This window comes from Vipera berus (genome assembly GCF_964194415.1).
Source record: "Vipera berus genome assembly, chromosome: 2".
In the NCBI taxonomy this organism is placed as follows: Eukaryota; Metazoa; Chordata; class Lepidosauria; order Squamata; family Viperidae; genus Vipera; species Vipera berus.
Window position 1 is genome coordinate 177,029,057 of NC_138203.1, and position 27,426 is coordinate 177,056,482.

General features: G+C 44.8%; 1 protein-coding gene across 2 annotated transcripts in view; it reads right to left on the reverse strand.

The window, feature by feature from the left end:
• Positions 1 to 20,762, reverse strand: part of PMP22 (peripheral myelin protein 22) — a 34,390-nt gene extending 13,628 nt beyond the window's left edge. Inside the window, exons 1-3 of one of the 2 annotated variants that reach the window (XM_081319646.1) lie at positions 20,521 to 20,762; positions 16,753 to 16,853; positions 15,666 to 15,759 (exon numbers count right to left, since the gene is read on the reverse strand). In XM_081319646.1, coding sequence (XP_081175772.1) covers positions 15,666 to 15,759; positions 16,753 to 16,830 — 172 coding nt within the window. In that variant the 5' untranslated portion in view covers positions 16,831 to 16,853; positions 20,521 to 20,762. Of the gene's footprint in view, positions 1 to 15,665; positions 15,760 to 16,752; positions 16,854 to 18,581; positions 18,687 to 20,520 lie in introns of those variants that run through there. The other variant, XM_081319647.1, reaches the window with a different exon arrangement.
• Positions 20,763 to 27,426: the final 6,664 nt, after the last annotated feature.

Sequence of the window (27,426 nt, forward strand, 5' to 3'; positions counted from 1 at the left end):
GGTGAGGGCAGAACATCTGTATAAAAGAACCATATCAGAAGACACAGAAGACACACTGCTAAGTTCAAACAAAATATAGTTGAAATGTTTAAATATGCACATGTTAATGGCAATTTTCATAACCTTTGTATTTATTTACTTGTTTCCAGATGAAAATAATTTTGCTGAATTATTCAAAATGAGTTGAGATGGCACAGTTTGACTAGGATTATTTCTTAATGGTAAATCAAAATGTGTATTTAAGATGACAGCCATTTTCCCCCTCATTTATGAAATACCGTATATACTTGAGTATAAGCCGAATTTTTCAGCCCACTTTTTGGGCTGAAAAATTCCACTTCGGCTTATACTCCAGTCAACAAAAAAACTTACCGAGGACTTGTGCGCGGCCGAGGCTTTGGTGCTTCCGGGATCGCACGCACCTCTCCCAAGCCACCGCCGTCCGGAGACCTGCCGAAGTTTGGGGAGGTTTGGGGAGGTGCGCGCGCACCTCCCCAAACCTCCCCAAACTTCGGCAGGTCTCCGGACGGCGACGGCTTGGGAGAGGTGCGCGCGATCCTGGAAGCACCGAAGCCTCGGCCGCGCGCAAGTCCTCGGTAAGCTCCGGGCGGTCACTTGCTTCGCGTCTCCTGAGGGAAGGGGGGGCGACTGGAGCGGGCGTGTTTCCTCGCCTGCTGGGCGCCGCGATTTGCCCGGGGAACGTGCGGGCCCCGAATGGCAGCGTGGAGCAAGGAAGTGGACAGCCAGGGCTTCCCCGAGAGCCGCGGCCACACAGGGTATTCCTGTGTATTCAGGCTTGCAAAATGGCGGATCGAGCCTCTGCTGGCGGCAGAGGCTTGCAGAGCGCGGATCCAGCCTCCGCCGGCGGCGGAGGCTTGCAGAACGGCGGATCGGCTTATACTCGAGTCAATAACTTTTTCCAGTTTTTGGGGGTGAAATTGGGGGTCTCGGCTTATACTCGAGTCGGCTTATACTCAAGTATATACGGTAGCCTTATTGTTAATTTGCAGTCCCTGTCAGGTCCTCCAAGTGGCAAATAAGAAAAAAATAAGGTTTTTTTTCTCAAATTACTGTCAATTTAGAAAAATCCCACTAAAGAATGAGTTTAGACCATAATATTACCCATAGTGGATCACAGTTCTGCAGTTTTTCCTACAAAGGGTGATCAGGTGCCAATGAAGAATCTATAAGCAGGAGAACCTCTTGTTTGAATGGCGTGATGACTGACATTTGAAAACAGACTGATCTCTTTTCACTGAACTTATCTCTAACTTTTTTTTTAACTTGTGCAATATCATTTTTTAAATCCCAGAACAGAATTGTACACTGTCTTCCAAGTGTGTATCACACCCCTTACTTCTTTCTCTAAAGGCACCACAGAAATGTTCTACTGGGTTTTTTTCCTTGTGGTTGCCTAAAGCATGTGACTTTTTACAGCATGCACATTTAACAATCCATCCATCGTAAATCTCAATCTTCTTCCTGATCAATCAATACTAAGATTTCTTCGATTTTGTTTTTGGTTTTTTTTGTGAGCCATTTTAATGTCTCTTTTCCACTTCTAATGTATACAATTAAAGTAAAACAGAGAAATTATCAAACCGTGAGAAAGAAAAGAAAATTAGAGGAAACTGAAAATATCTAACATGGAGAAATAATTAGAGATTTGTCAAGTAAGGGCTGTCCACAAAAGTGCGTATAGTCAAGGCTATGGTCTTCCCAGTTGCAATGTATGGCAGTGAAAGTTGGACCATAAGAAAGGCTGAGCGCCAAAGAATTGAGGCCTTTGAACTCTGGTGCTGGAGAAGACTCCTGCGAGTCCCTTGGACTGCAAGGCGATCAAACCGGTCAGTCCTAGAGGAGATCAACCCTGACTGCTCTTTAGAAGGCCAGATCCTGAAGCTAAAACTAAAATATTTGGCCACCTAATGAGGAGGAAGGACTCACTGGAGAAGAGCCTAATGCTGGGAAAGGTCGAGGGCAAGAGAAGAAGGGGACGACAGAGAATGAGGTGGCTGGATGGAGTCACCGAAGCGGTAGGCGTGAGCTTAAATGGACTCCAGAAGATGGTAGAGGACAGGAAAGCCTGGAGGAACGTTGTCCATAGGGTCGCGATGGGTCGGACACGACTTCGCAACTAACAACAACAACAAGAAGTAAGGGCAAGAGGCTGACTTTGTCTGGACTCACAAGTAAAGCAAGGCTAGGTTTGGTTATGACTTGAATGAAAATTTCAGGACAGTAGACTAGAGTGGGAAGTAGAAAAAAAACATTCTTAAAGGCGGCAATTGGCAAACCACATTTGTACTGCTGCAAAAAAAGACATGCACGTTCACGTAAGTCACTAGGAGTTAAGCCTAATTCATGGGGTCATTACTTGCTTTCTATATTAAGAGGGAAGGAAAGGAGAGAGAGAAAACAGATCAGTTCATACATATTTATACCATCTTCCACATCTTCCAAAAACACATAATATGGCCTTTTGAATATCTTATACACTGAATCAAAATCATCAGATAAAAGGACAGATAAACCTACATATACAAACTAAGTCTATGAAAAGTATTTCCCCCTCTTCCCCCCCCCACTGTTGAATTTCCTGACTTTTGGAGTAACTTTGCCTCCAAACAGATTAATTAGGGGGAAAAATCAGTACTTTGGAAAGGTTATATTAACACTGGCTTAAACCCCACTGGAACTTGGAAGCAGGACCCAAACCAAGCACTTATTTATTTATTTTATTACATTTATATACCGCCCTTTCCCGAAGGACTCAGGGTGGTTTACAGGGTGATTAAAAACAAAAATACAAAAGTTAAAAACAATTTAAAAATTATATCTGTCCCTGAACAAATAAAACCCCAATTAAAATTAAAATTAAAATTCTCAGCCTGGGCCAGAGAGCTCGAAGAGCCAGGTCTTCAGGTCCCGGCGGTAAGCTGGAAAATGTTAAGAGTTGAAGCAATTTGGTATGATGAAATAAACTAAAAAACCCACCACCCAGCAATGTGAGAAATTGGTCAGTTACTGAAAGCACCTTGCGACTCAAGGTGGTGAAATAGTTTCCTGAATATAAAGGAGAAATATTCTTCCTATATTGTATGTTTATGAAAGCTGGCTGATGAATTCTGGGAGTTGAAGTCCACAAGTCATAAAAAGGGCCAAGTTTGAAGGCCCCTGATCTAAACCAAACAGCTATTCTCCCCACCCACACACTTACCTCTTTCCCTGCAAAACTCCAGCTATGCAAAGGAAGAGAGGGCAGCCAGAATTGAATTTTAGAGCTCTTCTTGCAACAAAGACCATGCAACAGATAGCAATCCAACAGAAGATGCCATACAGAGTAACTCCACAATTGCACAAATGCCACAATTCAGTAACTCCACCAGGACTGCCAGCACTGGATAGAAAGCAAAGGCTTCTTATGAAAATGAAAAAATGAATGACTGGTCTACACATTGGTAGGACACTCCAGAGAACAGACTGAGCCGAGAACAAGTAATGTGAATACAGTCTAATATGTAAAGAACAACACAAGTCAAGGTCTTTTTAAACTGTATTCTGACCAGAGTCACTGCGAGTGGGGCAGCCTATAAATTTGATGTAAATATGCTGCCTCTTAAATAGTTCCCTCTACCAATGATTTCTGTACCACCGTAGGAAAAGCCTCACCATTTCAATTTCTGCATACACGTTTCCTACTATAGCACAGAAGCAATAAGAAAAAATGGAAGCTTTAAAATCTTTCAGAAATAAGACTTTACATTTTCTAAAATCAGAACTTTGTTTCACTTAATGAAAAAAAGCCCTGTTGTATATCAAGGAGGCAATGGGGGGAAGGGGAAGGGGAACAGAAGGACAAATCTGATTTCAATATTGGTCATCCTTGGATCCAGCTGTATTAGACAACTTTGGTCCAATCTCCAAGCTTCCACTTTAGCTTGCAGCCTCAGAGGGCCTTGAATGAAGTGGATTATCTGCACCCTTTTCAGTCTGACTTCAGGCTAGGATACAGAACTAAAGATCAAATTGATCATGCTGGCTGATGACGTTTGGAGGGTTCAGGATGGGGGTACTGCAACTCTCCCAAATCTCTCAGTGGCTTTCTATATCACCAGCCCCAGAGGCTGGGAGTGGGAAGCACCATTTTGTGTTTCTCCAATTGGTGGGCAAGAGATCGAACCCTAGTCTCCTGCAATGTGGGGTGCATAAGAACTTGGGTTTCTCCATACCCCTCCATACCCCACTTTAAACACATTCATGAGACTGCTGAATATGATCATTCAATGGCATAGGGCAGGGCTTTTCAACCAGTGGTATGGGTACCACCTGTGGTACATTGGCACCTGGCAGGTGGTATGTGACCATCCTAGAAAAGTGATAGCGGGGGAGGGGAATGAGATGAACTGGTGGCAGCACCGCACAAGCCTGAGCGAAAGACGGCTGGAGCTGCAGGGATCAGCGTCAGGCTCCAGCTGGAGCTCGGTGCTGATCCCGGTGCTTCTGCTGAGCCCAGAAAAAGTGCCAATCAGCTGGAATGTTGTAGCATCCCCAGGGTCTTGTGATTTACATTCAGATGCTTGGCAACTGATTCATATTTATGACAGTCACAATCTCCCAGGGTCATGTGAAGTGACCAAAACCTGCTGCAACCACCCAGCAGACTGGGGGGGGGGAATAAAAACCAAACACCCCACCCCACCCCACCCCCACTGCCAATCCTCAACAGAAAGCTCAGAACAGTGAAAACCTCGGACAGGAGGAAGAGCGCCGCCAGGCAGGCAGGCAGGTGTCTTGGGGGTTAGATCAGGCACTTTTTTCAGTGCAATTGTAACTTTGAACAGAGAGTAAGTGAATTGTTGTAAGTCAAGGACTACCTGTATTTCATCACTTTTTTCCTTTTTTTTTTTGGTCATCAAGTTTTTGACACCTTGTTAGGCGACTGGTGGTACTCGGATGTTGTCATATCCTAAAAGTGGTACAGTGGGTGAAAAGGTTGAAAAGCCCTGGCATAGGGTACACAGTTATCTATGCCAGACCAGGCAGGTGAAGCTGTTGCAAGTACTTGTCCAAGTGTTTGGATCCTTGGAGGGCCTGAATGGAGATGAACCAACTTTAGCTCAATTCTGGCAAAAGAGAATGATCTAATTTTTTGCTTACTGCTCTCCATACCTCCAAGATCTGGTGAGTTTTCATTTTTAATTCTGGATGGGGTTACATTCCCCTGGACTAAGCTGGTACCCAATTTGGGAGTACTCCTGGATTCATGGCTTCTGCTTGACAAAGAGGTGGAAGCTATGGCTGACTGGGGAGCTTGCGCAGATCTAATGCAACTTTTCCTGGACCAAGAGGCCTTACTCATAGTCACTCGTGCCTTAATTATTTCCCCTTTGGATTTCTGCAATGCAATTTACATGGAGCTGCCTTTGAAGACCACTCAGAAGTTACAACTGGTCCTAAAGGCAACAGCACACATAGTTTTGGGTGTTCATAGGTTCATTTATGTTATACCTCCGTTGTGCAAGATGTACTGGCTCCCAGTTTCCTGTCAGGTGCAATTTAAGATGACGGTTATCATCTTTAAATCCCTACATGGCACAGGATAACCCTACATGGTTATTTGCAAGACTGCATTTCTGTCTGTCCCACTGGATCAGATAAAATAGGCATGTTCCAGAGCCCTTCCCTGAAATCCTGCCATTTAGTTTCCATAATTGTCCCTACCCGTATGGAACATCCCCTCCCCAAGATATTCAGAAGCCCCCCATTGTTTTAGCCACTTGGAAGGCCATCAAGACCTGGCTGTTTACCAAAAAGCTGAAATGGGACAAGATGGAAGAATGGGATGAGCATAATTGGAGCATTCTGCAGGAGAGGCACAGGGTTTTGGTTTGATCGTTTTACTGTTTTATTGTTTTATAATTACTGTACTGGTTTTACAGTTGTTGTGAGTCTGTTGTTAAAGATGGGCAGTCATATAAATCTTTTAAAAAATAAATAAAATATGTCATCTGAAAAATGGTATCTGGCCTTGACCATGAGCTCATCATTCCAGGGATCCTTTGACTTTATACCACTACTTTCAATGGTGCTGCTTCAAAAGAGAAACTAACTTTGATATACAAGTGGGACACAGTCCTAAATTCCTGAGATAAGTCTTAAAGAAGAATGCCTGGCAAGGCAAGCTGAAACTATGATAAGTGCAACCTCTGAACTGACAATTATTATAAATTTATGTGCTTGTTTGTTTGTCAAATTTATTGGACAGCCATCCCACGGCTCAGGCAACTCTTAAGTGGCACGTAACTGACCATTTAAACTATTTAAATGGCACATAACTGACCATTTAAACTGAACAATGAATTTCAATGGTAAAATGTATCAAAATCAAACATGTTCCAGACAAGATGATACTGCTAGATGACATTGTAAAAAAAAAATCTGAATGTGAAAGTTACGTGTTTTTTGCCAAAGATAGCCACCAAAAAATTAAATAAGCAAATAAATACTACTGTACTATCTGATTTATTTAGGAGACACACATCTTTGTCACTGCTATTGAATAAAATATTTCAGCAGATTGCATCATCTAGCAGATTTTAAGATATGAGAGCTGTAAGTGAACATTTTTTAAAACACTGAAAATAATAATATAATAATAATATAATAATATAATATAATATAATATAATATAATATAATATAATATAATATAATATAATAATATAATATAATATAATATAATATAATATAATATAATATAATATAATATAATATAATATAATATAATATAATATAATATAATATAATATAATATAATAACATAAACATGAATATCAATTTGAATTAGATTTGGAGTTTATATTACATACACTGCTCTGACAAACTTTCTCTGGGGATTTTTTTTTCCACATTACATACCCTTAATTTTAGATATTGCTACCTTAAATTCTTTCACAATCTTTGAGAGCCACAATTTCTAAGAAGGATGGCCACCATCAAAACACTCCATTTGCACCAAAAAAGGAAACTACATTATTTAAGAGAAAAAATGACAAATTATATTGGGTAAATATAAAGCAGGCATCAATCATATATTCTGCTACATGGTTAGTAATTCAAGCAGGCATATATCTGCAAAGCTATTTATAATTCTAGAGCTAGCTTGCTGTAGTGATTAAAACACAAAAACAGGTAGAAAATGGAAGACCAGGAATTCTAGTCCTTCCTTAGGCTCAAAGCCTGGGAGTTTTTGGGCCAGCCCTGAGCAGGAAGCAACAACAAACCACTTCTGAAAAATCTTGCCAAGAAAATTGTAGAGCCTAATCTAAGCAGTCAACCAGGAGTCAATACTGACTAAAGGCACGTGCATGTATGCACCCACCCACATCATTCTAGTGAGCTCCAGAGCAAAGCTTGCCAATTAAAGTATGGTGCCGTTAGGGAAAACATAGTGATACATTTTCTGTCCCTTGCAGTGGCATTATTCAGGTGGTATTGATATTTACAAAGCTAATGAACAGCACCCAATTCAACTGTATGAATTTACAAGTAAAGATCTTTTTAAAAAAGTACTTTATCTACTTTCTGCCCCTGTAAACACAATGGCTTTAAAAGGTTTGATCTGTCTCACATAGCAGCAAATAAAATTAAAAATTAGCATTTTATTTGAGAAGCAGATGAGACAATCAAAGATACAATCCTTAGTTTTCCAGCAAAAAGGTGAACAACCAAGTCTACTGCACGAAGGCTAATTGAAAAGAACCCGGAGAAATTTCAAAGTTTCAAAACTGAGCTACATGGCTATATGCCCATTGGACAGCTTTTCTTCAAAATCTACAAGGAAACTTCTATAATTGAGGGCTTCTAAAGGATTAATTGTGGCATCCATTTATAATGCATAAAAATCTTTCTTTACAGATCCATGGGAGAAATAGACATCTTCAGGTAGGAATGAATATCTGAGGTATTACCTGCAATCAGCTAGGGCAAGGGTCGGCAACCGGAAAAAGGCAAAGAGCCACTCAGAACCGGTTCCGTCACAAACACAAAAAAGTGGGAGCCGCAAAATGTGCGCGCGCGTGCATGCACGCACGCGCATGCGCAAAACAAGGCAAAACGTGCACCAGCCCTGCCCCCATCCACCTCCAGTATGGATGGCTCTGCCAAAAGAAAAGCAGCCGAAGCAAGCCTCCCATTGAGAGAATGGGGCGGCGGAGGCTTGCAAAACGGCGGATCCAGCCTCTGCCGGCGGCTTGCAAAACGGCGGATCGAGCCTCTGCCGGCAGACATGCTTGCAGAATGGCGGATCGAGCCTCTGCCGGCGGCAGAGGCTTGCAGAGCGCGGATCCAGAGCGCGCTTCCCCCCCTTCCCTCTCGTCGCCGGGGCTGTGCGCGCTTCCCCCCCTTCCCTCTCGTCGCCGGGGCTTGCAAAACGGCGGATCCAGCCTCTGCCGGCGGCTTGCAAAACGGCGGATCCAGCCTCTGCCGGCAGACACACTTGCAGAACGGCGGATCGAGCCTCTGCCTTCTATTCAGCTCTGGGAAGTGAGGGGGAGGGAGGGGGAGTTTGGGGGGGAGGGGGAGCTCCACGGTGCAAAAATAAAGCCCTGCCGCTCTTTGCGTTGCTTGCCCGACTGGCTGTCACGGGACCACACGGATCGCCTCGCTCCCACCGGCAGCTGATTCCTTCGAGTTTGGTCTCGAGCGATTTTGCATTTTCTCCAGTGCTGAAAGCCACTCGGGGAACTTGAGTTACCGGCTCCCCGATCGCTCCACCCTCATCTTCTCTTCGTTCCCGCTTCCCCTTCAGAAGGTTCCTCTCGCCGTCCGTGACTAAAGTCCCACTCCCACCCCCCGTGGCAGGTTGGATCCCCCCCAACTATCTTGAGTACCTACAGCCCCGCGCTGCCCTCCCCCGGGCCACCGCAGCTGGAGAGGATGGCTCTGAAGTTAGATATTTCGCCCGTAAGTCGCAGAGGGACCCCGGGTGTTCATAATTGATCCATAAAAACCTAATACCGAATAAAAGTAGGATACATCAATAAAAAGATCCAATTTGATTTCCCCCCCCGCCACACACACACACACACACACACACACACACACACACACACACACACAGGTTGGAGACCCTCCGGCGTGGCTTGGGCACCCAGAGGCTCCCGCTGCCCCCTTTTCTCCACCGGGCGAGAGAGGCAAAACGTGCACCAGCGGATCCAGCCTCTGCCGGCGGCTTGCAAAACGGCGGATCGAGCCTCTGCCGGCAGACACGCTTGGAGAATGGCGGATCGAGCCTCTGCTGGCGGCAGAGGCTCGATCCGCCGTTCTGCAAGCGTGTCTGCCGGCAGAGGCTCGATCCGCCGTTTTGCAAGCCGCCGGCAGAGGCTGGATCCGCCGTTTTGCAAGCCGCCGGCAGAGGCTGGATCCGCCGTTTTGCAAGCCGCCGGCAGAGGCTGGATCCGCCGTTTTGCAAGCCGCCGGCAGAGGCTGGATCCGCCGTTTTGCAAGCCCCGGCGACGAGAGGGAAGGTGGGGAAGCGCGCACAGCCCCGGCGACGAGAGGGAAGGGGGGAAGCGCGCACAGCCCCGGCGACGAGAGGGAAGGTGGGGAAGCGCGCACAGCCCCGGCGACGAGAGGGAAGGTGGGGAAGCGCGCACAGCCCCGGTGACGAGAGGGAAGGTGGGGAAGCGCGCACAGCCCCGGCGACGAGAGGGAAGGGGGGAAGCGCGCACAGCCCCGGCGACGAGAGGGAAGGTGGGGAAGCGCGCACAGCCCCGGCGACGAGAGGGAAGGGGGGAAGCGCGCACAGCCCCGGCGACGAGAGGGAAGGTGGGGAAGCGCGCACAGCCCCGGCGACGAGAGGGAAGGTGGGGAAGCGCGCACAGCCCCGGCGACGAGAGGGAAGGTGGGGAAGCGCGCACAGCCCCGGCGACGAGAGGGAAGGGGGGAAGCGCGCACAGCCCTGGCGACGAGAGGAGCCAACGGGGGGTGGGCGGGCGAAGCGCGGCTTTCGCTCGGCGGGGCTCTCAGCCCCGGCGACGAGGAGCCAACGGGGGTTGGGCGGGTGAAGCGCGGCTTTCGCTCGGCGGGGCTCTCAGTCCCGGTGACGAGGAGGCAACGGGGGGCGGGCGGGCGCCTTTCGCTCGGCGGGGCTGGCAGGCGCCTTTCGCTTGCCGGGGCTCTCAGCCCTGGTGACGAGGAGCCAACGGGGGTTGGGCGGGCGAAGCGCGGCTTTCGCTCAGCGGGGCTCTCAGCCCCGGCGACGAGGAGGCAACGGGGGGCGGGCGGGCGAAGCGCGGCTTTCGCTTGCCGGGGCTCTCAGCCCCGGTGACGAGGAGCCAACGGGGGGCGGGCGGGCGAAGCGCGCCTTCTTGCTCGTCGGGGCTGCTAGCCCCGGCGACGAGAGGGAACGGGGGGGGGGGGAAAGAAGCAGATCTACTTACGCTTTACTTCTTCCTCTCTTCCTCCACTCTGCCAGTAAAAAAACAAAGGTTTGTTGGTAGCCCACAAACGGTTTGTGGGCGGTCCCACAAACCAACCAATCAATTTAAACTTTTCAAGTTTTTTTGTGAGAAGTTTAAATTGATTAAGTTTTTTTAGTACCATTTTTTTTTTCAAGAGGGAGGAGGCCTGGGAGCCGCATGGGCCGGCTCAAAGAGCCGCATGCGGCTCCGGAGCCGCGGGTTGCCGACCTGTGAGCTAGGGACATAAAACATAATTGGTATTCAGAATAAGGATGGGGAGGCCTATAACAAAGGAGGTCTGGATAGACTGCCTTGGTATGCATTTGCCTAGAGCAGGGGTGTCAAACTCAATTTCATTGAGGGCCGCATCAGCATTGCGGTTGCCCTCAGGGGGCCGGGTGGGTATGGCCAGGGTGAGCGTGGCCTACTGGGTGGGTGTGGCTAGAGAGTGCATATGGCCTACTGGGTGGGCGTGGCCAGCTCTACATCGTTCGCATCAAGGGTGCCTATGGGGCCCTGGGCAGGAGTGGGACAGATCTGAGGGTCTCTGGCAGAAGGAGGGTCTCTGGGCCAGGGCCAAGGCAGTGGGGGCCGTTCCCTCACTGTTTCCAGGATGGCTTCGCGGGCCACATGAAACCACTTCATGGGCTGGATCTGGTCCCTGGGCCTTGTGTTTGACATGTCTGGCCTAGAGGTAGAAAAGATGTTGCTGAGCTACATCTCCCAGCAGCCCCAAACCAACAGGGAAAGATGTAAAGAAGTTAGTTCAGCAACATACTATGGAACCATGCAAGTTCCCATTCTTAGTATATAAGGTTTGGCAGTGAGTATACGGGGAAGAGGCACAGGACCTGAGCCAAAAGAAGGGGTTGTAAGAACATGATGTTGCATATAGTTCCCTTTTGTCTCAATCCCCTCTATCCCCAGAGGGAAACAATACATGTATCCAAAATAAAAATGCAAATATTTCCTGATGGTTGTCCTTTGGGATGTGTCCTGCACGTTAGCAAAATGTTGAATTTTCCCTTGTGTAAGCTTTTGTTACTAAGAGCAAAACATTCCTTCATCTTTCTCAGCTGTGCAAACAATATCGCCTCCCTCCCCACTTTGGAGGGCTCACTTAACAGAAATAGGTTGGAAGGCTCATTTAATATACTGTAAATAGGTTTTATTTGAAATTAAAAAGTGCCCACTACACCAATGACTTCAAAAATCCATAGTCCTGCATACATTTAAGCTGCACAAAAATGAACGTTACCAAATGCTGATTAGAAACTTTCAGATTTAGCAGATAAAACCGCTACATTGATACACAGATGTGTCCAGGTACCTGCGTACTTAGCTTGTACTATTAGGGCAGACATGTCAAACACAAGGCCCGGGGACCAGATCTGGCCCATGAAGTGGTTTCATGCGGCCCGCGAAGCCATCCTGGAAACAGTGAGGGAATAGCCGCCACTGCCTTGGCCCCGGCCCAGAGACCCTCCTTCTGCCAGAGACCCTCAGATCTGTCCCACTCCTGCCCAGGCCCCCATAGGCACCCTTGATGCGAATGATGTAGAGCTGGCTATGCCCACCCAGTAGGCCATATGCACTGTAGCCATGCCCACCCAGTAGGCCACGCCCACCCTGGCCATACCCACCCAGCCCCCTGAGGGCAACCGCAATGCTGATGCGGCCCTCAATGAAATTGAGTTTGACACCCCTGCATTAGGGGATAACACAGCCTCCTTTCCATTCACTCCAGAGAGGAACACATATCACTGTTGCTTTCAGCAGTTACAATGAACATTGCAGCTGAACTGGGAGCATTACAGAATATCCCAACATTAACAGACAAAAGATTGATTACGGAATAAATAATCTGGAATATGTGGAAACACACACTTGCCAGTTGTCTGCAACTCATGAAAGCAGATTGTCTGGATGAGTTGCAGACAGGATGCTGTGTTTATATGCCTGCGTCTTACACAGCCTATCAGCTATTCATTATACCTGTGTGGGCCTGCAATTAAAAAACAGACTGAGCAAAGTAATCCACCAATTCAGTATGCCCATGCTGACATTTACTACTATGGAGCCGAGGATTTAGAAAGAGACGTTGCCCTTGACAATGGGACTCAGTTAAGGGGGACATTAAAAAAATGTTGTTCCAGCAGCTTTTAACACAAAGAGCTAGTCCCATCTCTGGTCGCCTTCCAGAAACTTCTCAAATTGAGCTTTTCTGGAGGGAATTTGAGGGCTGATGCCAGATGCCTTGTGTTTGTCTATTTTGATTGCTGGTTTTATTTTACTGTCTTTTTTCTTTTATACTGTGAACCAATGAGTTTGTGTGTAATTGCAGCAGAATATACCGGTAGTAATGTGGTATAAAAACAAAAATAGACCACTACACAAACTGAGTTTTGCCCCACTGTATCATTGTTAAATACTAAATTATCGCCTTACAGAGTAGCTTTCTCCAGTGCTGTGTGTCCTTGTGATGCATCAGATCAGTTCTTCTCAGAATAAGCAGCCAACAAGATAAATGTCCGTATTGTAGGAACACTATTGAACTGAAGTCCAATACAACAAGCTGGGAGAGGCTATTAAACACTAATATTACCTGGTTGCAAGATGATGCATAATTATCTCATGAGAATTGCCACAATTCCGAAACATTTCATACTAAGAGCTTGTCCGAGTTCTCCTACGTGTGGGGCTTCATGCCCAATCTACAAATGCTTTTTGAACTTCTTTCTTGGGTTTATCTCATAATTCTATCCCAGTTCAGTAAGTGGGCAAAAGACTAGGGGAAACTGAAAATAGAAGCAAAAGATGGGCTATTTGCCTGCAATTTTATATCTCTTTCAGAGTAGTCCAGCTGTTTTTAATATCCAAGATTAAGCTTTTGTTTTTGATGACTAGTATGATATTAAAGGGATTCTAGGCTAGTGACCTTAGGTTGAAATCCTGAAGCATTTCAACTTCCATAATTTAGATCTAAAATCACACAATTCCTCACAATTGCTCCAATTGTCTAGGGCAGAACTTATCTGATGGGCCTAAAAGTAACCAAAGTTGTAGCAGTTTCCATTATTTCTGCTGAATGACTTGGAGTTTCAGGAACTGCAAAAATAATAAGCACTGAGTACATTCAAAATAATTAATTCATTTCCAAATATTGTCACAGGCTCAGTGTTTTAAAATGTATGTAAAGAAAGTTCCTGTATCTTCAAAGGAAGGAAACATTATGTTCATTCCAGCATACTGTTGCAATTCAGTATTTCTTTTGAACTGAGAACAAACTAACATAGATCAAACTACCGTACTTACAATTCACCTCCCTGAATATTGTCCCAGAGGGATCATTTAAAAAAACAGTTGGAAGAAATGTCAATCTACACTTGGTGATTGTAATGGGAGGGAAGGCCCTTTTCCTCTTTATTACCAAAAAATGTCTATTTATCCTATGAGGAAACTTAGAAGTATTTATTTCCTTTCCTCTTAGGGTTGTGTAATTAAGAAGACAGTTTTTCTAATTAGAAAAACAGAACTCACAAAAGATAAGTGTTCCTAAAGTTCCACCCTCCCAGTGGTGGTAACTTCGACTGCAACTACACTGGATAAAATGAAAAAATAAAAGCACCTACTCAGAGCAACAATTCAGAGATCCAAATAACTCAATCCCACATCATATTGGCAACAAAGAATCTGATGATCCCTGAGAGGAAACTGAAAGAATATTCTAATTAAGAAATACTGAAACATTTTTTGCCAACACTATCCAAGAACTGATTGGTAAAGGGGTCAGGGAATACTGTATAAAAACTGAAGTTGGATAGAGTATATAGCTGTTGGGAGAATAACCACCGATAGCCAGTGAATTATCTGTAGAGAACAAATTAAAAAGGATACAGATTGGAGTAAGTATTATTTATTTTCATAAGAAAAGCTGTTGCCATAATAATAACCCGTCAATCCCCTAGGTTTAAAGTGCTTTCTCCCAAGAAAAAATTAAGAATGGTTTTATCCCACATCACACAGTTGCAAGTTACAATACTCAGTTTTGCTGGCCTAAACTACCTATTCATTTAATTCAGTGGTCCACAATAACTAACCTTACAAACCTCCTTAGAAAACTCATGACAGGGTCTTATGCAAAATAAACCATGCTCTTGATTGGGAAGCAAAATGGGACCGCCCAAACAACAAGGCAAAATCAAATGACTTCCTAGGTACACAGAAGATGAATTTTCAAAATAAAAGGCAACTAAATGGCCTTACAAGGACTTATGACCAAACCACTGAGGCTGTTAATAGAAGAAGAAGGGAATCCATAATCTGTAGCAACAGATGTTAACAAACTATATACAAGGACCTTAACAAAGATTTAGTCAAATGGTCAAAGACCAACCTAGGAGAAAACCCCATGTATTTCATGATTTTCCTTAATGGAGGCCCAGTTTTACCATTATTACACATTTCTACAATACATCTTGCACATATTTATTCAAAGAATTTTCTGCAGTGGAATTTACCTTTAAATAAGCAAGCATAAAATTGCAACCTCAGTGACCCTAACGTTTTTTTTCATGTGTACAACGCCACTACCTGTGGAATATCTCTGCCTATAAATATTTGTTCATAGATTAAAAGCCATGGTTTAGCATAACATAAAGTAATACGTAGGCTGGGTTTATACAGCCTTGGATTGGATTCATTGTTGCATACTCCAAAGGTTAAAGAAATATCCAATGTTTTGTGGCTAATTAAGGAAGAAGGACAGAGTCAACATTCTATAAGGTATTAAGAATCAACAATTACTAGATTAACAGTTCACCGTTCAAACGCTTTATTTGAGGGACAAGCCAAGCAATTTATGAGGAGCATCCATTTTCTTAATAGACATCTGACCACCAATTTAATAGAAAATGGGAAGAATGCAAATTATATATTCATTCATAAATGGAGCTAAGTGTCTAGATAGCGTTAATGAGCCAGGGTTGTCTAATAGTCTGGCAAGAAGTTGGGGAAACGAAGCACACATTCAAGCAGCACATAGCTGACAGTGAGAGAAGGGGGTGGGGTACATCATGAAATCCTATCTAAACTGCTTCCAGGATTAGCTGATGACACTATTTCAAATACTGGAGTAAAAAAAAAAGAGAGATTAAAGATGTGTATTTTAAGAGAAAGCCACACCCATCAGAAATCTCACCATTTGTAGATGATGTTGTACAACGAAATGGAGACACAGGAATGGTACAGTTCATCCAAAGGTCTGCCCTATGTCCGTTCCCAACGAGCCATTGCTGAAAAAGAAAGAATAGGGTTTTTTTATCAGAGAAGGGGGTGGAACTTAATGTTATCTTCCATGCTAAGGAAGTTAAGCCAGTCAAGCTCACTTAAGGAATGAAAGCCATTAAAGACCCTCTGAAGGTCCATGCATCAGTAAAGGCTTCTCTTCAACAGTAAGTGTAAAAATACACATCCCTCTTTACATTGGCTGAGAGGAGAAAGACCTTTCTTTGTGCTTTGATCTCTTTGACTGCATTACAGAGAGCCTTCAGAAGAAAGGCAAAAACAAAATAATGTGTCTCATTCTTTTAAAACCTTTGCAAAATTTCATGGAGAAAATTTTGTTCTCTTCAACCTTCTTGTCCCAATGGCAGAATGGTTCTGGAGCAGAATACCAATAAAACACATGGCAGCTAATACAATCAGCCCTCTTGGAGAATTGGCACATCTGCAGTGCCAGGACTAAAAAAATCTACAGTTCCTCCAGATGTTGCTCAATGACTACCCCAGCATACTTCACATCAGACATGGAAACTGATACTGCTGGAAATTGTCATTCAGTAACATTTGGATGGCCACTAAAAAAAAAAAACCACCTAAAATTGTGGCTCTTAGCCACTTTCAGTAATCCGGAAACTTTTCTGTGGTTACCTAGTAAAAGGATTTTTTTTCCTGAACCAATCCAGTGCAGAGACTGACTCACATTTAATAGGCCTTTATGCTTCAAATTTTGGTTTCTGTTTTATTTAGCTAACAGATTCACCCAAAGGCTAATATGTTCTCTGACATGTATAAATACTATCGTTAGTATAGCGAAAGTTATGAGAATGCCAACAATTCTGTTGTGTTTGCACTATAATTTCACATTAAATTTTAAAAGAATAGACAGGTAGATTTTAATCTGCTTTAATAGATGGAGCAGATATATTTCATAAAGAAGCAGTGAGTTAATTACACAATGGAGCATTAGGTGTAGGCAATAAAAACAGGCAGGGTAGTTTACTTACACTGACAATTGTAGAAACGAAGAGAAGAACAAGCACCGAGATATGGAGCACAATGATTCCCAACAACAAAAGGAGCATTTTGGCAAAAGTGTTCAGTAGATCTGGAAAGGGGGAAAATACCTTTAAGCAGGTGGGAAAATGTTTACTCATGGATGAGATTAGGCAAACCTGAATTTAAGAAATGAACAGCAGAGGGCGCCTCTGAGACAGAATCATTTTATGATCACTTAAAAAAATTCACCAAATGTGTTTTTGTTTTATGCAGAATGAAGCTAAGAAAATGCATGAAAGTGGGAGAGTTTCCAACTTAACTAGGAGATAAAAGCTAACTATAAGACAAACAATGGTAATTTTATGTGACTGAATGTGATTATTTGGAGAAATAAAGCCTACGTTTTGAAATAATCTGATATTTTTTTTTGGGGGGGGGGAGGTTTGGGGACTTTCACTGCAATCACACAGTAACTAACTAACAGTTGCAGAAATTGCAAGGAAAAGGATCCCCTACCAAGCAATCCATAAAATACACAACTTCAATAACTTTCCCCCCCAAAATTTGATTCCCTTTTTGCTTCCCTCCAAGATTTGGAAAAGTTATATGACGCCTGGTCTGCTGAGTCTAAATGCCATAGCATTCCTCAAAGTTTCCGTTCGCCCTACAGGAGCTTTCCTCCGAAAAGAGACAGCAGACAAAAATCTCTTTTCTGAGGATGCACTTGAATTGGGTCAAAGGGAGAAAAGTCTAAAAGTAGGAAAACAGTGCCATGCTTGGACTAGACCTCAGAGACTGGCTGAGGTAGTGTAGGAGGCGGGGAATGGAAACAGTTATGCCACAAAGTCACCATTCTCCTTTGAATCATCAACATCTGCAAACCAATAAACCGCCAATCCCTCAAGTTCACAGCCCAACTACAGGTAATAAAATAAAGTTGACAATTATTCAGGGGGGGGCACAGAGGGGAAAATAGATTTTTGAAGCTTGTAGTATTGGACTGGATAGAATGAGGGAGGGAGGGACAGATAAATCCTGAAAGGTCCAAAGCACCAACTAAATGGGTTTTTGTTAAAAGCAGCAAGGAAATGGAGGGGCTTAAGAACCTGAGGAAGTTAATCTAGGTGGGAAAAACCGCTCCACGTATTTATTACACACTAGGAAAAAGGGAAACCACTACAACACCATAAACAGATAAACACAAGAGACACACATCACACACTTCTGTCTACCAATGGACTACAGGGAGGAACTGAATTCCAGGCAGCGGGAAATGGGGGGAGGGGGAGGGGAGAGATTTACGTGCTAAAATATTTCAACCCGTTTCTAATTATATCAGGGCCGGCATGATTTAGAGCGGGCCAGCTTTCAAACAGCAATTGAAGCTTTATATAAGATCCGATAACCCCGAACCAGAAGCCAATTGGCCTGCCGAGGTCCGCTCAGCTGAAGAGGGTCTGGCCCGCCCGCCCTTCCTTCCCAATCAATGCCCAACTTAGCCCGCTTAGGATGCCAGGAGGGAGGGGGTAACCACAGCAGACGTGTTATTTGCGATCTTCGTACAATAAAAGCGCCGGGAGGCTTCGGGGTAAGGAGGGTGATTTGTAACAGACCAGGGGTAGGCAACCTCGGCTCTTTTATGACTCATGGACTTCAACTCCCAGAATTCCTGAGTCAGCATAGCTGACTCAGGAATTCTGGGAGTTGAAGTCCATGAGTCATAAAAGAGCCGAGGTTGCCTACCCCTGTAACAGACCCTCCCCAAGAATGGAGTTTGCCGTAACTAAATTCCCCGGGCCGCCAGAAGAACGAGTTGGAAATGAAGCGGCCTACTTACTCCGCTGCAATTTAATTTCTGCCGGGTTGTGTTTTTTTTTTCCCCTTTTCTGTCGGTCGCTCCCTACCACCGGAAAAAAAATAAAAGCGGGGGGGGGGGAAGCCCCAAAAGAAGGAGCCCGGGAAAGCGGCTGCCCGCGTTTTTCCCTTCGGAGACGAGGGGCGGGGCCTCCAAACGTCCCGCCCTTCAAGAGGAACAACGCCCCAATCAACGGCGGGGCGCCCAGCGGGCTGGGTCTGTGTAGCACGCCGACGGCCAGGCAAACCGTGCCCCAGCTATAAATACTTTCCCCGAGGAGAGAGAGAGAGAGAGGGAATGAGATGACGGGCTCTTTCTTTGAACGCGGCGGCTCTCGGGTGCTTGCGGCGCCAACAACCGAGCGCGGGAGAATGACCTTTTTCCCGCGAAAGGCGTCTCCTCCTCTCGCAACTCCAAACAAGCCTCCCTTTTTTTTTACGACCCTGTAATTCCTTAATTCGGGAGCGTGAAAAAGAGGCGAGTCCTTGTACAGGTCGCGCGCCTCATCGGGGCAGGTGCCACCTTTCCCAGGGCAGGGCGGGTATCGACTCAACTTCAGTCCCGGCAAACTGCAGGGGTCTTCAAACTTGGCCCTTTTATGACTTGTGGACTTCAACTCCCAGAATTCCTCAGCCAGCATGCCTGGCTGAGGAATTCTGGGAGTTGAAGTCCACAAGTCATAAAAGGGCCAAGTTTGAAGACCCCTGGCCTAACCCTTTCCCACCTTGTCCCCTGAAAGCGACTCTCCCAAGCCCTGCTAAAAGAGGGCAGCGCCCCTGGCCGGGCCCTCTCCCCTTCTGCTTGCTCTCCGTTATATCCTCGCTGCCGAGAGAAAGCCGGAAGGCTCTGAAGAAGCCTTCCGAAGGATGCGCGAAGACGCTTCTCTTGAGCTCGGTTGGGGAGTATTTCGGAGCGCAGAGGCGCCAAGAATTGCAGCAGGGAAGGCAGACAAGAACCACGTTTCGCAGCAGCGTTAGTTGCCTATAGCGCGTCTACCTCACACATTCGCTTCCCACACAAAACACACACCGAGAGAGAGAGCGCGCACAAGTGGAACATAGTACTCCCTTAGCAACTCCAGAGGGAAACAAATTACTTCCCTCGTCCCACAAGAGCCTTGGTGGAGCAGTGGGCTAATGCCTCCTTAAGTAACACCAGCTGCCTGCAATTAGTGCAGGTTCGCATCCCACCAGGCTCAAGGTTGACTCAGCCTTCCATCCTTCCGAGGTAGGTAAAATGAGGACCCAGATTGTTGGGGGGCAATTAAGCTGACTTTGTAATAATGCCGCTTGGGGGGGGTGTGTGAAAGCCCTAATAAGCAGGCATATACATAGAATGAAGGCTACTGCTAAGCTTGTAAGCCGCCCTGAGTCTTCGGAGAAGGGCGGGATATAAATGGAATTAAAATTAAAAAAAAAATAGGTGATCGAGCGCCCTTGATCCCATGGAATGGGTGATGCCTCCCACGCCCGCTCCCTTCCCCTCCCAGGTTTTCGTTTCCCCTGGCCCAGAACCAGGGGGTCCGCGAGCGGTGCGCCTCCTGCGCAAGCAAGCTCTCTTTACGAAGTTGCCAACGCGCGACTAATTTCTTCGTGCAGAGCCTTTTTTTATTTTTCCCCCGAAGACTTTCGAACAGCGCTGGTACTGTATAGAAACGGGGCGGGACTAACCCATTCATAACTGTCCAGCGAGTTTCTGTTCACCAACCACCACCCCAATCCCAAATAAACGAAGCGGTCGGCCGTTGAGCGATTGATCTACATTTAAAAGGGGGTGCTGTTTCCGGATCATGTGATGATGTCCCCGAAAAAACTTTGACTCGCTAAGTCTCCCGAGAGGGGAACCCTGTAAAAAAAAAAGTTTGCCCTGGTCCTGCGTGAAGATAATAAGAACTCGCCTCCTCGTTCATGGGTTGACTTACCAAGGCTGAGAAAAGGCGCGCTTCCTTTGCAGCAGTATTCCCTAAAACAAGAGTAACCCGGTGGTGGTTTAAACTCCAGGAATAGAGCCCCGCCTTAGCAGAGCCAAAGACCGTCGCCAGCCACTCCGGTGTGTAGCAGCGAATGGGACGAGCCCCAGCTGTTTGCAATCCCTTTACTGCTAGCGCAGATCTCGTGCTTACTCGGTTTATTCAGCCCCCGTTCCAACGCCCAGATATGTCATGGTGGCCTGAGAGAGAACACCCTGAACTATTTAAAGGGGCAGCGCCTCTATCTTTATCCCCCAGCAAAGGAACACAGCAAGCACGCAGAGCCTATTGGGGGTGGGGGAGCGAGGCATTACTCCGCGAGGGTGTGGCTTTTGGACTCTTTTCCCCCCTGACCGAAAAGGCACGGGAAGCGCCAAAAGCGACAAAGGGGTCGTCGGCTCGTCATATCTCTGGCAGCTGTCACTCAAATACCAACGCGAGGGGCAGAACCTGTAATGCAGTACCGTGTCTGGGAACTCAGTGGGAAAAAATGAGGGAAACCCTAAAGTTGTTTTCCCTTTGCTGTTCAAGGTCAGCTTAGTTTAAGTGTTAAAGAGGAGACCCTCTTTAGAAATATTTTTTTTTAAATCCTACTACTGGGTTTTCCATATGGGAAACAACCCGAACTTCTGGACTTCCAATGCTGTGCCTTCTTTAACAGACGGCTTTTATTCTTCTGGATTTGTGTTTCTTTTCCACACTCTGTTTAAGCAATTTTTGGAGGAGCTCTTGGATAAAATAAGGGGTTGAGTGACTGTGAGACCCCCATATTTTTTTTATTTGTTGTATAACAGTGACTAGGTGGTGTGTAATAAAAATCATAAAATCAAAATATTGAAACAAATATAATTTTAAAAACCCCTATACATATTATTAAATATAAGACAGTATTAAAAACAATGCAACTATCTTATTAGAACACTGGGCTGATACAGCCAGGTTTTGAGGGCCTTCCCGGAGGATAACAGATTGCACCTTGGAGGGGATGCAGTTCCATAGGGCAGGTGCCAAGGCAGAAAAGTCTGATCTTCTGAGTCCCTCTAGATGAAACTTTTGTAGGCAGCCCCCACAGCGTACCTCAGCTGCTGGAACTGATAGGATAGACATACGGTATATATTCAGGCAAAGGTGGTTCCTCAAATAATCCAGCGCAGGCCATGAAGAGTTTTGAAGACCAAAACCAGCACCTGGAATTAGACCCCAAAGAAAACTAACAACCAATGCAGTTCACAGAGCAAAGATATGATGCATGCCATTCTAGGAACACACATACCTGTGCTGCTGTATTTTGCACCAGCTAAAGCTTCTGGACACTCTTGAAGTGCAGCCCCCTGCACTGGGTGTTATAACAGCCCATCTCTGAGTGGTGACCAGGGCATGACTGATTCTGAGCAGAACAGGAATGGCTGTAACTGCTGCACAACATAAAGCTGTGCAAAAGCTCCCCTAACCATGACTGCCGCCTGAGGACCACCCGAAGTGGCATATCAGATCTGCTTGAGGCAGTGCAACCCCATCCAGAACCAAAGATGGCATAGTCTCTGGATCAGAGGGCCTCAAAACCCAAGCCATTCAATCTTGCCAGGGTTTAGGTGAAGCCTTTTTTTCCCCCCTCCAGGCCTCCACAACCTCCGGGTACCAGAAAAGAACACTAACAGCATCACTTCATTTGCCAGGGGCAGCGAGGTATAGTTGGGTAGCTTCAGTGTACTGACGATGACTCATCCTATGGAGACAGATGATCTCAGCCAGCAGCTTCATGTAGATGTTAAATAAGAGGGGGGAGATCATTGAATCTGCAGAACCCCACAAAGTAGGGACCAAGGGCAGGATCTCTGTCTATCACCACCGTTTGGAACTGACTCTGGAAAAAGGAAGCAAACCAGCACAACACTGCCCCACCCCATCTCCAGAGCTGATTCAAAAGGATATCAGGGGGGGCAATAAGCTGACTTTGTAATAATGCCGCTTGGGGGGGCGAAAGCCCTAATAAGCAGGCATATACATAGAATGAAGGCTACTGCTAAGCTTGTAAGCCGCCCTGAGTCTTTGGAGAAGGGCGGGATATAAATGGAATTAAAAAAAAATGCTATTGAAAGCTGCAGAAAGATTCAGTAAGGCAAGGCTGGATGCCCAAGCTCCTTCCCGGTTCTGCCAAAGATCATTCAAAAGCGTGACCAATGTTGTGTCCATCCCATAGTTGGGTCTGAATCCTGACTGAAAGGAATCCAGATGGTTTGCTTCATTCAGAGTTCTTTGAAGTTACTTTGCAACCACTTTCTCAATCATTTTCCTCCGAAAGGAGAGGTTAGATACAGGATGAAAGTTGCCAGTAGGGTGGGATCCATCAATGATTTCTTGAGAAGGAGGAGACAAGAACATTCTTAAGGGGGCAGGGAAACAACTCTCTCACTCAAATAATTCTCCACTAGAATTGGTGGGTGCTAGAACCCACCAAACACAACAGAACACCCAACCCTGTAGCTTTTGCATCAAGTTCTTTTTCTCGCCTTCACTTTTTTTTTTAGACTCACTTCCTCCAAACTAGAAATGCAAAGATTGGTCCTTCCCCTCCATTGATGTCACCAAATCACTACCACACCTCAAGGAGCCCATGCAGTCTGCTTGCTTTTTTTTGTAACAGTATGCTCATCGGGCACAAGATCTTTGCACAAGTCTACTATAAAGGCTGCAGTGCCATGTGGACTGCCTAAGGAACTCCTTTTGAACCCAGTGACAATTCTTAGTAACTACATTGGGGACCAGGTTGTGTGTCATCTGATCAAGATATCACCAATGCAATTAATTCCATCTGAGAACAAACTGGGTTTCCTTTATATATCTCAGGGGAATTCTATTTTTATTTATTTGTGAAACCCTCTTTTATGGTCTCTCATGTCCTTTCTGATTATGTATTTCATTCATTAGACTGGAAGTAAAAGGCTTCCAAGCTTCTTTAATTAACTTAGGAGAGAGAAATGAAAAGTAATGCACGTGCCAAGACAAATTAAGCCATCCCATTGTTACTTAAGCAAATAATCAGAATTCCGCTAGGGCATAAGTTACTCTAAGGAGAAAAAAAAGAGGTTTGATTAATTGAATCCTGACTAAATAATGAATCTGTGCTAACTTTTTTTAACTGTGCACCTGAAACTGATTCTTACCTCCTCCTTTTGCCAATCTGCACAAAACTAGCACTCAAGTTTTGCCTTCAAATATTTTGTAGGGCATTCTGATAACTGGCATTCTAAGGGAAAGAAATCTGGTCCTTTAATGGTATGCAAATAAATGCAACTTGTTTCAAAGATGTGAGTAGGCACTTTGTTCTGAGCTCACAATACCCACTTTATTTCAGCTCGTGTTTTATAGAGTGCTTGCCTTTTAAGAGTTCAGAGTTGATAGCAAGAAGTCAAAGGAGGCTTCACTGTAGGGAGGTGAGCAGGATACTTCTGTATGTTTTTTTGGGAGATATGCAGCAAATTCTCATGATCATGAAGCATGTGTGGTGGATAATTGGCAGTCTCACTAAAATTAACTTCTGATATGGGTATCGAAGACCGTATTTTCCCCCATTGCCTTAAGGAGGCATGGAATTATTGTACTTAAACCACCAATATATCCAAGCTCATTCTCTGAGGGTTTTCCTCAATCTTATTGCAATTCGGTCTCAACAAATAAACCCAGGGCTGTTCTTATTGTCAGTGGGCTGGGGACACACTCCCACTCCAAAGCTGTATGTCTTGAAATCCTTTCCCTCCTAGAGGCCCCAGTGTATATAGGGAAAAGGACACAGGGAATGATAATATATATTCTTCAAACAGAGAAGGAGCTGCCTTTCCCTGTATAGAGTGATTTTGCTAAATATGGCATGGGGGGGAGGTGTTTTCCAAGTTACATATAGTACTATGGAGTACTAAAAGCCTTCCTATAATTTCCAGCTACCATGGGCCAAATGACCAAAAGCAAGTTTATAAGGTGCAGAACTATAATAAATATTCTGAATTATACAGAGTGCAACAGGAGCTTGTTTCAAAATATGTCTTCAGGAAAAAGCCAGAAACATGAGGAATTTGTGTCTAGTTCTACTTGAATGAGGCAGCGAAAACACTGTAGATTTGAACCTATTTGGTCCTTTCCAAATACTGTATAGCCTTTGGATCAGTGCAACATTAATATTTGAATCTCTCCTATCTCTATGTTGATAGTTAAAGTAGCAGATTGCAATTTAGTAAAAGCTATGGGTGTGGTTTTCAAAACAAAGTTACAGAGGTCTTGATTTATCTCCATTTTAAAAGCAGAGAAAATCTAGAATCACTCATACATTTATTTCTTAGAGTTATTGTACTGGCCTATAAAATGGTGGTTATGGTAGCAGAAGGATGTTTTTTAAATAAATAAATCTGCTCAATTGTGTTCGATTCTCAGAAACTGCACTTTCCTGCAATTTTGTTGGCAAGGTTTTTCTGAAGTGGTTTGCCATTGCCTCCTCTATAGGGTTGATAGAGAGTGACTGGCCCAAGATCACCCAGCTGGCTTGTGTTTAAAGCAGGACAATATCTCTTGATTTCTATCCTGATGCCTTAACTATTAGGCCAAACTGGCTCTCTAGCATAAGAGTAAGTTTGTGTTTATATATGCCTTCCAACTTTAAAATGATCTGTGCTGCAACAAATTATCCTTAGGATCACATGAAGCATTACCAACATTTGCATTGCTTCATCTCTCACATCGTCCACTTCAGGCCCTCCATAAACCAAGGGGAGCTAATCTGGTAAAGCAGAGGGGGAAAAATATAATACATTTAAATAGCCCCTCCCTCCTTTTAATTCTAATTTTAAATTTGGCTGTATTTCTCTTTCTCTCCTTTGTATGTTCACCCAAGTTGACTACTTATATGTACAATCTAAGCTTCTAGCTAGCAATTTACAGCTGGAGCAATATGTTTAGCGAAAAGAAAGCCAGCCTTGTCATGAGGCAAACTAAAAGCCTATCTTTAGATGAATAACTGGGGAAGCCCAAATATACCATTTCTGGCATAAAAGTCTGGCATTAATCTGGATCCTGTTTAAGGTTAGCTCTGGATTAAGTAACTTCCAAAATGCCCACCCAATTATTTTTAAAACATAAATATTTTAATTCAATCATCTAATTCAGGGCTTTTCAATCTTTTCACCCATTGTACCACTTTTAGGATATGGCAACATTCGAGTACCACCAGTCGCCTAGCAAGGTGTCAAAAACTTAATGACCAAAAAATAAAAGAGGGAAAAAGTGATGAAATACAGGTAGTCCTCGACTTACAACAGTTCGCTTAGTGACTGTTCGAAGTTACAATGGCACTGAAAAAAGTGTCCCCCAATCCACAGTCAAGCAAGATACCTGCCTGACTGGTGGCGCTCTTTCTCCTGTCCGAGGTTTTCATTGTTGTGAGCATTTCTGTTGAGGATTGGCAGTGAGGGTGGGGTGTCGGGGTGTTTGGTTTTTATTCCCCCCCACCCTCTGCTGGGTGGTTGCAGCAGGTTTTGGTCACTTCACATGACCCTGGGACACTGTGACCATCATAAATATGAATCAGTTGCCAGGTATCTGAATGTAAATCATGAGACTCTGGAGATGCTGCAACATTCCAGCTGATCGGCACTTCTTCTAGTCTCAGAAGCGCCGGGATCAGCGCCGAGCTCCAGCTGGAGCCTGGTGCTGATCTTGCCACTTCCGCTGAGCCCTGACAGCCCTGCAGCTCCAGCCATCTCTCACTCAGGCTTGTGCGGTGCTGCCACCGGTTCAGCTCATTCCCCTCCCCCGCTACCCCTTTTCTAGGATGGTCATGTACCACCTGCCAGGTGCCAATGTACCATAGGTGGTACCCGTACCACTGGTTGAAAAGCCCTGATCTAGTTCACATATGGCACTAAGGCATGGCTTGTTTAAACATAATTTAATGGATTTTTTCACTACATACGAAACCAAGAGTATACTAAACCAGGGATATCTTCTGTAAGACTGAAAGCTACTCTTGTCCTTTGACCGGCATGCTGGGGCTTGTGCTCCAGAAAGAAGTATAGGAGAAAAACTAAAGATGATATAATTTAATTTGTAACAAAATTAAATGTTACTAAATATACTTAATACGCACACTTTCCAGGTATTTAATGGTTTTGTTATACATTTAATGGTTTCCCCACCCCCTTCTGTCATGTTAACAATTATCATTTGGCAGCAACTTTTGGAGAACTTAGGAAGCTAAACCAAGATTTTGAGAGGCCATAAATCGCCTCAGATTAGGCAAACTATTCAAAGACCTAAATCATGGCTTATTAACTGCATGTGTGCTCACTAATTCAAAGCCAATTAAAGTACATTATGTATGGCTTAGCCTAGCACAGGGGTAGGCAACCTCGGCTCTTTTATGACTCATGGACTTCAACTCCCAATTCTGGGAGTTGAAAATGTAAAAGAGCCGAGGTTGCCTACCCCTGGCCTAGCATGTAAACTTTTCACACCACTGGTTCACACAGCAGTATAATCACAGATGTGTTTTTCAGAGAAGACAGAGAAGACATTCAGAGGAGATTTCTTCTCCCTGGGGAAATGGGCATAAGAGTGCAGTCTATATTTTGCAGGGAAAATCTGCACTTCAGACACATATTTGAATTCCTGATCAATTTAAATACAGGTAATCCAACAGGTGAAACAGTTGGATCCTGATATGAGAAATCACAACTTGCAGTTCTTACCTAGAAAGAAAAAAAACTTTCATCTTATCCTTTGCCCAGCAGAAGCTGGAGAGAGAGAGAGAGAGAGAGAGAGAGAGAGAGAGAGAGAGAGAGAGAGAGAGAGAGAGAGAGAGAGAGAGAGAGA